Below are 14,081 nucleotides of genomic sequence, written 5' to 3'. Positions count from 1 at the left end.
ACTCTTTTTAAATGAAGCTGTTTTAAAAAATAAACGTTTCCATGGAGCCCGTATTTAATTGATTTTTCATATATGTAATATTAATGGGCTCATTCACATATCGTGTGGAATTGAAGCAGAGATTTAAAGCCATTACCGATACACGATAAATATGCACTGTCAGAGATTTTCCTTCCTCTTAACAAATATTCTCTGAATATATGAAAAACCTCTGATGTAATTACTATGTAGAGGCGGAGCTTGCAATCCTAGAATGTTAATACTTTTCTGACTCTTTTCTACACCAATCGCCGACTGATGTAATGTTTAAATGTGTTGGTCTTAAGAATTTGTTTATTGCTATTAAATTTATAACTGATAATTTCTAATTTTCGAAGACATCTTTTTGTTGGTGAATAACTGGCGCAAACGCTCAGCTGAGCGAATGTTTCTCATTTGTTTTCCTTTTTCTCCTTCTCTTTGCGCTCCTTCTCTTGCTGAGCCTTCTCTTTCTTCTCCTTTTCCTTCCGCTCCTTCTCCTTCTTCTCGCGTTCCTTTTTCTCTTTCTCTAGCTCTTTGGGCGTCTTCTGAGCCTGCTTGGCCGAATCTTCCTGTGCATCTTTCATTCCCTGCTTCATCTGGTCGTAGTACAGCCCAATGCCGACGCCGACCACAAAGAAGAACAGTCGGTTGCAGGGCAGGCAGTTGAGCTTGGTCCAGAGAGTTGGCCCGGGCCTGCATGGCGGCGGAGATGGCTTGGGCGGACAGCTGGATTTTGGAGGTGGACAACTCGGACGCTGGCACATTTTGTTCTGCTGTTCTGCAACTCTGCTCGTCAGAAAAGGTTGTCCAAAAAAAGGGAAGGGAGAATTTGTCACCCAAAAAAGAATTTCCGATATATTGAGTCTAAACTGGACAGAGTTTGTGAAGTGAATGAGAATGTTTTGACATTGATTTCAAATTGCCCCCAAAGGTATTCGAGAAACTGCTTATCGCCCGCCCATACAGTTGGCCGATGATTTCACATTACTCCAACAATTTGTACTTTGTACGCTCCAATATTTCAACAAATTTTGGGAAACCTCAAAATTGAAACTATTATTTTGGTCATGGATCGTCTGCTAACTTTGCTTGTGGGCGGAATTGTGGGCTACATCATTGGCAAGAAAATGTAAAGGTAAATGAAAGCTAAATCAAGCTGTCCACATGCCACGGACACGTAGATAGGTTTATTTTTCAGTTACTTTACGACACATGCATAACTATGGAGAGCGCTTGGCTGCTCTTGGTTGGCCAGAACTATTCAAAGAGAAAGGTGAGAATATTCTCGCTAGCTCAGAGTAGGCTCAGTGTTGTTCCTTACTGCCTTTCGTTTTATTTAGCTTCATTTATTTGGCTAGAAAAAAGTACAGAAAATTGAGAAAAGTTTTTATCAAGAATGGAAGTGGATTGGGTGCTTGCATTCGTGATTGGTTGCTTGGTGGGCTATCTAATAGCCAAGAACACTTAAGGTATCTAAGCAAAAAACAATTTAGACTTGGAAACTGCGGTACTAATCTAAGGCCTTTCTCTATAATACTTAGCCAGAGCTGCGGGCCTCGAATTTATTCAAATTAAAAGTCAAGGACCAAGCAATTCCGATCCTTCAAGCAAAATGACGCACGTCATCTCCTTTGCCCTGGGCATAGTAGTTGGCTTGATGCTATGCAAGCGATGTTGAAGCATTCAAAATTGGAACAAAATTGATTAAGCAGAATTTACAAATAAAGAAACAGCAAATAAAAATGGTATAGTCTATAGCCAGAGCTTAGTGGAGTTTTCTTCCCATAATCTGGGGCGGACACACACATTTTGGACTTTGAATTCTATTTGCTTAATGCCTTTGTCTTTGCTTTGCCTATATAAAGTTAATCTGTTCGCTTTCAGTAGGCTTTGCTAGAGCAGCAGTCGAAACTAGTACTGAAAATCATTCAAATCAAGTCGTTTACCTTACACGAATACAACTTGGCGGTTTTTCACACAATTTCAAGTTTTTTGGTGCCTTAAAAAAGGGTTAAAAGAAAGGACATAATGGAGTGGCTCTTGACATTTATTGTTGGTTGTATTGTGGGTTACTTGATTGCCAAAAATTGGTGCGTATATTTGACTAAAATGTTAACAAAAAGTTCAAGTAAGCCTTGCTAATTCCTGCCTACATATTATTCAATCCCTCAGTCGATAGCTAACCAGCCCAGAGGCAGCTCAAAATTGTATTGTTGAAATTTATTAAGTTTTGGAATACAATTTGGCAAAACACACAAATAGAATGCAGCGTTTTCTGACTTTCATTGTGGGTGGAATCGTCGGCTACCTCGTGGCCAAGAATACTCGCGTAAGTGTCAAGATAAATGGGATTCTTTTTCTTTGCATATGAAAGATAATAGTACAATGCTGTGTATTTCGCCCTGCAGTAAGCAAGTATGACCCATTTGATCTGCTTTGGTCTGGGCGTGTGGGTCGGCATGCTAACGTGCCGACGCTGCGGCCCCTGAAGAACCGGCCAAATCCACTGAAGCCTTTGCAGAATGTCAAGCAAAATTCAAGTTTTTTCAAACATTTATGAAATAATAATAAATCAACTAATTATGCACTATTAAAGTAAACTTATTTCATTGTTTCTGCTTTCAGGTAACTACAACAATTGATTGAATTTCACCTTTAAGAACCCGAAAGGGGATTTGTAAGTTATTTCAGACTTATGTGTTATCCAAAATGGCAGAGGAAGTTCCTCTTTAAATCACATTCTGAAGGTTTTTTTCGACTACCACACGACACTGCAGTTTAATTGATGTTTTAGCTCAAGTCCGGCACTGGGATATACGATTGGGATTTGAAATCGACAGCCCAAAGTTGTCAAACGAAACCCCTTTCAACAGTTCTCATCCTAAAAGCGGGGTCGAGATGGTTTTCGATGCATTTATGACTTTGAGGAAAAGTTTCTCATCCCCGTAATGGCTGAGAAACAAAGGGAAGCCGCAATAAATATATGTGTCAGGCGCTCGGAGTTGGGTTAGGTTCGAAAGTTTGGGGGGGTTAAAGGGAACAGCGAAAACTTTCCATTTCCCGTGGCGGTCCCTCCACAGAGGTGTGAGGCAGAGAGCACTTTAGGGTTTACTTCATCATGTGGGGGGAATATGAATACATATCTATCCTTTGAATACCCCACCTGCTCGCCACCGTTCATTATGATTGATTATTGAGCAAATCCAGGGCGATGTGGCACTCGTATGACGACGTCAGACTCACAAAACGTTTAACAAATGAGAAGACAGACGAAGAGGTTTCCCTGAAGCACAAATGAACTCGTTGCGGTACCTAATGGCATCGCTGGCTACGCTACAGCATTTCAATCAGTCTTAGGCCCGGGATCCGCATCGAGCCACATCCGCATAAATAAATATTTCATGAGTTCAGCACCAGCTTCAGCATCAGTATCAGCTTCAGCTCCAGCTCTGGCTCTAGTTTCATTTGGATTGGGTTCGGTTCGAGTGCGTCCCTCTGCATAACTTACGACCGAGCTGTTTGTGGTGAGTCTTATCTGCGGAGCAAACAGACAAAGGTGTGCTGGGCTGGGCTGGCCTACGCCGGGCTTTCCTCTTTGGTGGGGTAATTGGTTGAGGTGGCGTTCAAAAGATTGACTCGACTACCAAATGAAATGGTGCTCCCCAAATGATTGATGGCAGTGAGCGCGATGCCAGGGTGGGTGCCAGGATGCCAGGGTGGCCAAAGGTTAAATTGCTTACCCGTGCGGGTCTGGAGTTTAGATTTATATGCCAGCCAACAGGTAGGGCAGCTCAAGGGTCTCGTCTCTCACTTGGCCTTGAAACGTCTCCCCGACCGCCCCGCCCCTTCCTGTCCCACCCACACCACACCACAGTCACTGATTGGACCCGCACCAAAGAGCCTTTCAACAGCATTCTGGTGAAGCCATTCCGAATGCTAATTTGTCAATAGAAAGTTTTAATTGAATTTTGTTCACATGCTGAGAATTAATTTATGCAGCTTGCCAGCAGCCTAACAGCGACGGTTTGAATTTCGGTTAAGCTCGCCAAAAGCTTCAGCGGCGAAAGCTTTCATTTAACAGCGTTCTGCTCTGCTCCTGTGCTTCAGAACTTTGTGGCTCTCTCTTTGAGTCTCTCTCTCTCTCTCTCTGTGTGGGGGAAAAAAGGTAAACAAAGATAGACAAATAACAGTTGCCGGCATGCGGTGGCGTCAGCTGTTGGCGCCTCCAGGACTCACCTCACTGTGGTGGATTTCCCTGTGGCGCTGCTTGGGGAGCCTGCGCCGCTTCCTTGGTGCCTCGTGCCTCGAGCCACTCGGCTTCAGTCCCAATCCCAGTGCCGATGCGTGCGAAAGTTGTCCAAACGCGTAGCCGCATGTCAAATCGAGCTATTTTCAAACCGTAACCGCTCGAAAACAATATTCGAAAATCATGTGTTGTGGCCACGAGGCAACGCTCTGCTGACATCGAAGGATAATTTGTTGCGAAGAGTGTGTACAAGTGAATGAAAATTACAAGACAAGTGCATAAAAACAATCAAAAGGGGAAATAAATAAGAACACATTTCAAAATACATTCATAAAATAACGAAAAGTAAACAAAAACGAGAACAAAAACAAATTAATTTACCTTTGAGGAGTGAAGCTTACAAGAAAACTAATTCCATTCAGAATGTCAATGTCGTTTAGTTCCTATGGGGATCAATGAGGGCTCACACATAGAGAAGTTCAGGCACCAGGAGCATTCCTGCCCCTCGAACCAGCGGTGGTTAGTGCAAATGACGCAACTCAGAGAAGGTCTTGCCAAACAACAAGTTGACTTTGCAACCAGCAGCCAGAGAGATGGCTGGGATGTGAGATCCAAAGTTTTTGACAAACTTTCCAGAAGTCAAAACCATTTTATGGTGGCTCGACACGCGCCACATGTTACGAGTGAGCGCGACTTAGTGGAGTAAAATGGGGAGGATTAATTGGATTCAATATTAATAAGGATCCCAAAGCATATGAAGCCAGAGCAGCGAATAGCCAAGGCTCTAATTAGCTGGGCTCGAGTGGGGGGGGGGCGCAGGCGAAAGCTGAACAGCAGCGTTGACAAGTCCTCCGTCAGCGTGTCCTACGCCTGTCCGCCTTTCATTCCTTCTTTCATTCCGTTCGTCTGGCCATATAATTGAGTTATTTCTCTCGGATTTTACCATTTTATTATTATTAAATGGCTGCTGCGACAACAAGCTGTTAATGGCGTCCCATAAAATGGCGTTTCTCATATATTTATGTGTGTGTGTGAGTCTCTGTGTGTGTGTGTGAATGGGTGTTAAAGTATGCGTGTGAGTGTGCGTTGCCTAAGCGGCGTCATGATTGTTTTAATGGCTACTTGAACGGAAATTAACTGACAGCGACAGATGAATAAAAGCGACAAGCTCTCCTCCGCTTTTGTGGCACCCAAGAACATCCTTAAAGCTCAGCCTACTCGCACCAAGTGCAGTCGGGCATGAAATGCTAAGCGGCACTGACTGGCATTTTCTCACGATTTCAAATTTCGCCACACACTCGAGGGCTGCCTACCCAAATATTTACACATTGAAATGTCAAAACAAGCTAATTTGGCACATAATTCCATATTTCATACACAAATGTACATACTTATGTACATACATATGTATGTATGTGTACAAACTCACGCAATCTTCAAATTTGCGTGCATGATAAACAGAAATGTCAACCAATTTGTACCGAAACAAGCACAAGAACAACAACAAAAACAGCAAAAAAAAAAAAACAGCAAAATGCAAATTGCTTTTCAGGCGAAGAATATGAAAATTATGAAATATGTGCTGTGCGACGTTTCTATTTGCATACATTTGGCCAAAAGTAAATTAGGTGTGGCGGGTGTGCAAACAGGAGGGGCAAAAGGAGCGGCCCAATTGATAAACAAAATATAATTTATGTGAGAACACGCGAATTTTGCATTGAAAATCGACTCGAATAATCCTCCAGAAGAATGGAAATCTTCCTTAATTATGATGCTGGGTTTTGTGGTTCAGGATTAAATGTAAACAGATTAATTAGATTTATTTTATCAAGCAGTACTTGTGGTCTGTGAGGCGCTTCCTCTTTCTAACAAAATAATAGTATTAACATGACTTTAGTTGCACTTGACATTCGCGTTTGTACATAAATACATACATATGTACATACTATGCACATCGTGCAGCAATGTTTTCGCAACTAGAACTCCCATTTAATAATTAAATCTAGGAAAAAAACATCCACAACACGAACAAGTTTAAAATAAATGCAACTAACATTTATTTTGCATTGCATTTCGTTTGTTTTTCCCCACAAAAATGTTTACGGGTGGCAATTATGTACATTCAAAAGGCAATCATGTTTTATGTAAATATAATAGAACGCCAAATGTAATTTAAAATAATAGTATAACAAGTATGGTCAGAATTATTAATTCGTTTATAATGGAAAAATACTTCTAAAGAGCTAGGAATAATGGGCAGGCACATTTAATGACCCACCAAGGGCAGGCATTATGAAAGGAAATCCTCATATTAGTTGGAACTGCCCTGCGCCCTCGTTAACTCATTAACTCATTCATTCACATTCAGCCACTTACTCTGTCATTTGCTTATGACTTCATTTGCGTTGTGGTTCATCAACTCTCACTTAAGCTCCTGGCTGGGGGCATATAATAACTTCACCTTTGGCGGCCATTTCGCTTTGTTCACTTTTCCCTTTATTTGTTTTGCATGGCCATCGCATGCAAACATGCCCAAACATGGCCAGCAGATACACTCACAAACCACCCACCCACACGTGAACAAACAAACACTCACACGGGCTACCACAAAAGAGGGATCAAGTGAAATGTAAAAAAAAGCTAGAGGGAAACACGCTAAACACTTTGTAATGCGCTTTTGTTTGGGCCAAGAGCCATTAAGCTGGACAAGTGATAAATTTGCTACTCAAGGCGGCTCTGCATCTGCTCTTCCGTTGGCCTGTTCTCCGCTCTGTTCCTTTCCCCATTGTTATTTTCTGTTGTGGACTGCCACTGGCGGCGAAAGGTCTCGTGCGGTTTTGGCCAAGACTGGCACAGCACTGATTTATGTTCTCGGGGCGAGTGAGGACATTAGCCTTTGCTTTTGTGGCCAAGGAATGCCCTGTGCCTGTGCTTGTGCCTTATGCCTGTTTGCTTGTTGCATGTAATGACGTCATTACTGACAAATTGCCTCCTATTTAACGGCAATCGATTGTTTCCGCACGATTAGCTATGCTAAGCGAAAAAGGGCATGCGACAGCAACAGTTTGCCCCAGAGCCACTGTCTGACTTCTCCTTCACTTCCACTTTCCATTCTCCACTTCCATCCATTCCCACTTATTTCTCCTTCTTGGCGCTGTGCTGTTTTTGCCCTTGTTTTGACATGTCGTGCCCTGACGGGGGTGACGCCTACTTTTTAAACTGTTGCGCATTTGGCCGTCAGCCAAGGCGTGCCGTTGTCTCCGGCACTTACTCCCCTCTATCACTTTCACTTCCTTCTGTGTGTCTCATTCTCCCACTCTCCCTCTCGAGTTGGACGCGTGCCAACTTACAGGGAAAGGACACGCAACACGGGAGCAGCAGCAGCAAATTTTCATCAACAAGTTGGAGAATTATCAAGAAAGACGAGGCGACCGACTGATACCTCAAAGGAGATCTTCACAGTGCTCAATAATCGGAGAGAGAATTTTTGTTAGGGTTCTCCATTTGGTTTCCTAGCATTTCGAGAAGAGAAGGAAACAGTTTTCAATGGCTGCTTCGATTCATTTCTGATTATTTTCAAAGATTATTTGCCTTCATTTGCTTAATGAAATCAACTTAATCAGATATTCCCGCATATCCAGAGCCAATCCAGTGTATTCTGTCAGGGGAAATGCCGTGCCAAGTTGGTTGTGGGATAAGCGTGGATATCTTGATAGCGTGGGAAATGGCAATTTGTTGGAATAGCCACGCTGCTGGCCACGCTGGCCTGCCAAAAACTATTCGTAATTCTAATTTAAGCGGTTGCCAGTGAAACATAAGTTCTGCTCGAAAGACATCAAAGCCATTTCGGGGCCGGGACATGGGGATAAGCAGCATTAGAAGCGAGAGAGATACATCATCATATATATTTTTTTGTGGGGAGGATTTGTGTGCAATCAAGACTTAAGGCCATTAAAATGCGACCTTCACTCAATTTAAACGATTCAGCCATCAAATTTATTATGCTGCACATAAAGCCAGGACATAAACTCTGAGCAGAAATCATAAAACGAAACGGAGCACAGCGCTGTAGGATCTGTAGAAGAGTTCACGAACTGTGACGTCTTTGGACTTCCGCGCTGCTGGGCGTGGGGTGCGAGCAAAGGTCACCGCATTAGCCGTGTCTATTCGCATGGCTCCCCAAAATGAATAGAGATGTTTCGAGTATGCAAATGGCAAGGCAGCCACAACGGCGAAACAAAGCCAAGCTGTGTCTTGTCTGGACAATGAAACAAAAGCCAGTGTGCCAGTGCCATTGCCAGTGTCAGTGCCATGAGAAAACATTTAAATTTTATGCAGCCAAAAATTGATTCGTTTGCAAAGAGCAGCAGCTAGTTCAATGCTCTTCGAAACGGGGATTCCGAGATACTACGCGTACGTTTGTACATCTGTATGTATGCAAATCTACCAATTCCGATTCGAATTGTGCTCGAGTGTTAATGCAAATGTTTGCACACATTTAGGCGACACACAATTCCGACAGCCAAAGACACTTTTTCCCTCTGTCTCTGGCCTCGGCAGCTGTCTGTCCGTCTGTCTGTCCGTCTGTTGTCGTGCCAAGTGGGGTACAGAACTGAGTGCCCAATCGATAAACCTAATGAGCTGTGAGACAGACAGGCAGACAGAGCGAAGGGGAGGAGCAGAGAGCAGAGCAGAGCGAAGGTGGTTTTAAAATTAACCTTCAGAGGGAACTGAAAATAACTCGAAAGAGAACGCTAGCCAAGGAGCAGCACTTCCTCAAGCAATGATGGATGATGCTCGCGCAAGTAGAAATTTGGGTTACTTACACCCCTGAGACACCAACTGCCTGTGGCTCGACTGGCAGCCCATAAAAAGTGTTAGACATGGGCTCCCGCTCAATTAATGTAATTGCCACGCACACGATTCAGAGGCAACACCAACAAAAAAGCGCCACATCACACCTGCATCACGGTTACGGGCAAACTACTACGCTTGCAGGGAGCGTATACTTGATGTGGAGCAGACAGTCGGTCGTCGGGCAGACGCACGAAATTCCCAAACAAAGCACTTCGATTAATCACTTCGAATGCCTAAATAATTCAAGAGCCAGCCGGTGCTATGCAAATTGCATTTTGGGGGGACAGAAAACGAATACGAAAACGGGGATACGTGAAAGTTTGCCTGTGGCAGGGCATGGCACGGAAAAACTGCATTAAGGAGCACAGAAAAAAAGGCAGACGACGTGAATCAATCAGCACTCATGGCGTTGGCTGTCGTTGTGGCAATAAAAGTTCAAAGTTCAAAGACTAGAGAGAGATTCCAAAAAGACAAGGGGATAACAATTTGCTCTGTTTTCTAATTGAAAGTCCCGGGTTAAGGCCAAGCGAGGCAAAAGCCATAAACTGCAGCAGCAGTTGCCTCGGGGCCAGACCAAAAATGTAAATTAAAGATAGCAGAAGGAGCAGCAGAAGCACAAGGACAAGACAAGACAAAACTGAGGAATTTATTTTGGTTTCTTGGGATGGATGACAACCGCAGAGTGTCCTTTGACTGTGACAATTCCTTGTCCTTGTTCATGTCCCCTCATTCATCAATGTGTCACTTAAGCTACTCAGTCTACTCAGGTCACGTCTAATGATTTGGCCTTACGTCTGTCAGCGAGATTCGAAGCCATAAATCTGCTAGACTCGCTGGAAAAATTGGGTCCCACTTAAAGCAAAGTCTCTGATTAATGAATGCATTTAATATGCAATTAACCAGCAGCAACCTTGAACTGTGATGGCAATTTCAAACGAGTTCCGCATTAAAATTGATTCCAATTACAGCAATAAGCAAAAGGGGAAAGGCAGAATGCAATTCATTAAATCCGATTCATGAATTTAAATAAATGAAAAGATTTTAACACTTGATGGTAGAACAAAGGGAAGGGCAGGAGGACAATTCAATGTCGGATGATAACAATAAAAAGTGTAAAAGAAGGGGATTTAATTGCACCACCCTGCTGGCTCTGCTTTCAAGGCTATGGCCGTTTGGGCAATAAATTTATTAAATGACCAAGGAACAGCACCAACCACGCTCACATCAAGCAGAGAGCATTGGCGATGGAACAGCACCCACTCGGCCAACAAAAAATCATGTTAAACAAGCTATAAATAAGTGTCCGAGTGTCTGCCATCGTATGTTGTGTGTGTGTTCTGTGTGTGTCCTCAATTGCGTGTTCAAACAAAATGAAATTAATTGCTCAGCCAGAGCAATCAATTCTGATTAAAGTTGGAGCGGCAAACTCTTAAAGCTGCTGCTTCTGTGTGTGATCCCCAACCCCATTGTGACTGCCAGGAAGCCAGTTTAAAGACCAACTCAATATACCGAAAGTAGAGAGATAACAAAACTAACTGTAAAGCAATCCGTCGAGTGGGTGAAAGTGTGAAATTAACTAAAGTGCTACGCTGCCGTTTGCTACGTGCTTTTGTGCCTTCGAGCCAATGGAACATCTATTATGCAATATGGCGGGAAACAGTCGCAACTCGTCCTACAACTGTCTGTCGTCATGGGACTCCTACGATCGAATACCCAGGTAAGCAGAGGGCAAAGACCGCGGAGAGAAGCAGGAAATCAGCGTTCTCGCAGCGGGGGCTTTAACTCGATTAGAAATTCGATTTGAGCGTCCTGCGCCAACCTGATTGCTATTAAAAGGTCAAAGAAAGTGGAGCCGAGGCATCTCGTTGGCCTGCCAAGGTGTTGAATCATAATTGAATTGGGTCCCAACTAACAGCGGAGTATGAATACTTGGGTAATAGATCTGAAACCAGCTGCCTGCAATGCTAATTGTGCATGCTCTTCGGTATCAAGCTTAAAGACAAGTCGCAACTTTCAATACGAAAGCTGCTTGAAGAGCTCTTTACTTTTATACGAGAGGAGCAATCAATGCAGCGCCGGCCAGTAATGGATACTCGAGCAGAGATATACTCGCACAATAGAGAGCTCCCATTAAGAAAGCAATAAATGTGCACGGACCAACACACAAAAATGTTTTCTGGAAACTCTTTCGGCCTCTTTCCGGCCCTGCCCAGAAATGCAATTTGTTGCTCCCCCGCATAGAGTGGACAAAGGACCAGGACCCGGAGCCGAACCCGGACCCGGACCCGAACCCCTTGCCATTGTGTAGAACCAGGCACAAAAACCTTTGCAGGCTTTGTTGGTCCATGCGCTCAGGTATATTTTCGTTCCCTTTGTGGCCTTTGATTCACGGGGCTTTAATGTGTTGCTTTTCAAGACGTAAATTTAATCAAGGCGGGGATGTAATCAAATCGCGCACGAACACAGTAACTGGAGCCTGCAACCTTAGCGAAATGAAATCAAATTTCCTTCCAAAAAGCGCAAAATCAAAAATCAATAAAGGTAAAACAATCCGAGCAGTTTACAGCCGCCCGCCCTGCGGCTGCGGCGCTACCCATTTTGGTAATAGCTAAAAGACTTCAGCTTTAAATTCAATATCTATGGATAATCCAATGATGGCACAACAAAAACACATTAACGTGCAATTTGTCCTTGGCTCAGCCCCAGGCCGAGAACCTAATAGATTTTTAAAGCAAACAAAAAACTGGAATAGGTTTCGCTTTCCCATAACTTGCTTAAAACGACTCCGGAAAAGGGGAATAAAACTCAATTTTATATTTCATCAATATTAATGTGTTATTAAAATACTATATTTTCTTTTTACATTGCTGTAAAACTTTAAGTTATTCAACTTATTGGATTTTTGCGACATTCAAGTTGTTGTCGTTGGTCTGCCAGCCAAAGTGAATTGAAAATGAAATTTCCATCAGCACTTTACCACCCGCTGTAGCTGTTGCTGTTTCCACAATTATTTTTTGCTGCAAATATTTGCATTTATTCTCCATATGAATATTTATTTAGTTTTGATTGCAGCAGCGCTCAGCACAGGCTCAGGCTGAAGCGACAGCGTTAGAGGGAACCAAAACCATTTTGTGTTTTCTGTGCTGAAAGGGCTTAAAGCGGTGGCTAAAACTACTCAAAGTGACAAGCGATTGCTCCGCTCTCCCTCCGGCTGGAACTTGTGGCCATGTGGCAAGCGATTGTGCCGCGTTCAATGGCCAGAAGGAAAGGAGGAATGAACCCGCCGAAACAAACCGCAAAAGAGTCAGCCAAACATTTCTTTGCACTGTGCGATTTTCTAGGAGGTCAGAGATGATTGTATGCAGTGGCCTGGCCATAACTGATTGGTCACTTGCGAGTGTGTTTATGAGTGTGGCAGTGTGGGTGTGGGTGTGGGTGTGGGGGCCTGGAGCTCGTTAATTTCACCACGCTCTCGGTGCAGTCATCGTCCTCAGCTTTTGAATGGCCCCCAAGGTGCCATTGCTGCCGGGAGCAACTTGAACTATTTTCTCGCTCTTTCCCGGGGCTGTCTCTGCGTGCATTAACCTTGAAATGAATATTCACAGATCGCAATGAGTTAAGCCAGAGTCCCGAGTCCCCGGAATACATCCCATCCCATCCCATCCCATCCACGAATGCTGCCAGAGGACAGAACAAAGGCTGGCTGAGAGCCACAAAAGGTGGCACGCAGTTAATTGAATTGTTCTCTTGTCTGGGTCTGTGCACTTTAAGATGTTCTTTTAATTACTTAAGTCCCGATTTGTGCCCCAACATCCACACCCATCTCCACTGCCATCTCCACTTTGTTTTGCACCCCTTACAAGATATCTGCTGCAGTCAAGCGCTTGACTCTTTCGCAAATGCTTCGTTGGACTGCCAACGCTTGAGCTGAGGGAACCATTTGTGGCCTGTCTGCCAGCTGGAGACATTTGATGCAGAACTTAAGTTGCTCATGGAAATATTCTGCGCTTGACTTATGGCCAATCTTCTTGCTTCCCTCTCTACCCTTCTGCACTTTGCTTCCCCCAGTTGTACGCAGACAGCGGATGTGCTGCAATAGGCAGCAGGAGGAGCAGGTCTGTGCGGTGCTGCTCAAGTCACTCCCTGCCCGAAGTTACAGCATTTATTGAGTAGCAGGCGCCAGCAGGCTCCTTTGATCACACACGCATCGATGGTAGAGCCTTTGACATGGATGTGAGCAGATCCTATACCCCACTGGGAGCCACTTGCAGACGCTCTTGCTGCTTGAGTGGCAGAAACGCGACCATGACAGTCACGTGTGTGCCACGTGGCAGCCAACGTTTGCCGCTGCTTTGTACATCTTTGGCACCCACTTTCCTGCCAGAAGTCAATGGAGGTGCGGAGTGCAGTCAGCTGCGCGTCGCTTAATATAATAAGTAAGCGCATCAATTGTAAAGCGGAGGCAAGGCAAAATAAGGAGAAGACAATTCAATTGTGTGTGGGGGGGAGACAGGGAGAGAGGAAGGCCCACTCTAAGTACTAGTTCTGGGAAAAGCTTTGTTCGAATTGAATTTTAGGGCTCAAACGTTAATATTTCTCCTCTCTTTTTCGCATATTTACAGAGTTCGTGTGGAGTACTACGTGAATGAAAACACATTTAAAGAAAGACTGCAACTCTATTTCATTAAGAATCAGCGTTCAAGTAAGTTACCCCTCCCTCACACAGCCCCCGCCGTAAATGAACTTTACTTTACACGTACGTATTATCTTTGAATTAACTAAAATATGCGTTGGGATTTGATTACAACAATCAACAAGATGGACAATTTAATTGAATTTGATTAGTGATTCCGGGCAAAAGGCCAAGAGGCCAAAACGGAAAACTTCTACTGACCAAACAAACGCACACACACACACACACACACACACACACACATACTTATGCACTCACCCACAC

At 43.9% G+C, this 14,081-nt stretch overlaps 2 protein-coding genes across 18 annotated transcripts in view; one reads left to right on the top strand and one right to left on the bottom strand.

Annotated features, from left to right (window-relative positions):
- LOC117892342 (potassium channel subfamily T member 2) overlaps positions 1-14,081 on the top strand; it is an 89,907-nt gene that overhangs the window by 58,645 nt on the left and 17,181 nt on the right. For 14 of the 17 annotated variants that reach the window (XM_034798538.1, XM_034798542.1, XM_034798541.1 and 11 more), the window contains one exon: positions 13,747-13,826. In XM_034798538.1, the coding sequence (XP_034654429.1) occupies positions 13,747-13,826 (80 nt within the window). Of the gene's footprint in view, positions 1-2,663; positions 2,699-10,734; positions 10,842-13,746; positions 13,827-14,081 lie in introns of those variants that run through there. The other 3 variants (XM_034798540.1, XM_034798531.1, XM_034798539.1) reach the window with 2 other exon arrangements.
- On the bottom strand, positions 432-14,021 carry LOC117892444 (TBC1 domain family member 10B). Its single transcript, XM_034798686.1, has 5 exons — positions 14,015-14,021; positions 12,985-12,991; positions 10,411-10,413; positions 9,151-9,161; positions 432-791 (listed from the first exon to the last, which is right to left on the bottom strand). Exon 5 carries the CDS (start codon positions 783-785, stop codon positions 432-434), a length of 354 nt encoding a protein of 117 aa, XP_034654577.1. The 5' UTR covers positions 786-791; positions 9,151-9,161; positions 10,411-10,413; positions 12,985-12,991; positions 14,015-14,021.

The sequence above is a fragment of the Drosophila subobscura genome, chromosome E (genome assembly GCF_008121235.1).
Source record: "Drosophila subobscura isolate 14011-0131.10 chromosome E, UCBerk_Dsub_1.0, whole genome shotgun sequence".
In the NCBI taxonomy this organism is placed as follows: Eukaryota; Metazoa; Arthropoda; class Insecta; order Diptera; family Drosophilidae; genus Drosophila; species Drosophila subobscura.
The sequence above is the reverse complement of the archived record's forward strand: the minus strand, read 5'-3'. Positions and strand labels throughout refer to the sequence as shown.